The following is a 968-nucleotide window of genomic DNA, read 5'->3' as shown; positions in this document are numbered from 1 at the left end:
AAAAACTGCCTGGTCCTGTTAAGAAATAAAGTAATGGATCAGTGGATTAGGATAGGTTCAAAAGAAACTGCAGTAAATTACTACAACAATCTTCTATTTGACAAACCCAAAGACATTAGCCTCTGGGATAAGAACTCACTATTTAACAAAAATTATTGGGAAAACTACAGAATAGTAGTTTTTTAAAATTTTGATATAAACTATTTATTAATAGATGAGGCCGGTGAAGATATTTACTTCTTCTTGGACACACCCACAGTGCGACCCCTGCGGCCTGTAGTCTTGGTGTGCTGGCCTCAGACCTGGAGACCCCAGAAGGGCCAAACCCCATGATGTGCCCGAATCTTTTTCAGTCGTTCCAGATATTCATGCAACTTACTGTCCAGACCGTTGGCCAGAACCTGGCTATATTTTCCATCCTTTACATCCTTCTGCCTGTTGAGGAACCAGTCTGGAATCTTGTATTGCTGTGGATTTTGCATGATGGTGATCACACGCTCCACCTCATCTTCATTGAGCTCACCAGCCCTCTTGGTAAGGTCAATATCTGCTTTCCTCAGTACTACATGAGCATATCTTTGACCCACACCCTTGATGGCTGTGATGGCAAAAGCTATTTTCTGTCGTCCATCAATGTTGGTGTTGAGCACTCTCAAAATGTGCTGGAACTTCTCAGGGATTACAAGAGACATGGCTGCAATGGCAGCATGAGAGTCTTCTCTGGAAGAGCAACTACAGAATAGCATTGCAAAAACTAGGCATAGATCCACATCTCACAACCTATACCCAAATAAGGTCAAAATGGGCACAAGATTTAAACATAAAGACTGATAGCATAGATAAATTAATAGACCAAAAAGTACTCTATCTGATCTGTGGAAAAGAGATAAATGTATGACCAAACAAGAATTAGAGCACATTATAAACTGCAAAATGAACGATTTTGAATTTATTAGATCAAAAAAGGT

At 40.0% G+C, this 968-nt stretch overlaps 1 protein-coding gene across 1 annotated transcript; it reads right to left on the bottom strand.

The window, feature by feature from the left end:
- Positions 1 to 281: 281 nt before the first annotated feature.
- Positions 282 to 721, bottom strand: LOC141522186 (small ribosomal subunit protein uS13-like). The gene has a single exon (XM_074235374.1). The coding sequence runs from the start codon at positions 690 to 692 to the stop codon at positions 297 to 299; it is 396 nt and encodes a 131-aa protein (XP_074091475.1). The 5' UTR covers positions 693 to 721; the 3' UTR covers positions 282 to 296.
- Positions 722 to 968: the final 247 nt, after the last annotated feature.

Source organism: Macrotis lagotis, chromosome 1 (genome assembly GCF_037893015.1).
Source record: "Macrotis lagotis isolate mMagLag1 chromosome 1, bilby.v1.9.chrom.fasta, whole genome shotgun sequence".
In the NCBI taxonomy this organism is placed as follows: domain Eukaryota; kingdom Metazoa; phylum Chordata; class Mammalia; order Peramelemorphia; family Peramelidae; genus Macrotis; species Macrotis lagotis.
This window is presented reverse-complemented; position numbering and strand designations above follow the sequence as displayed.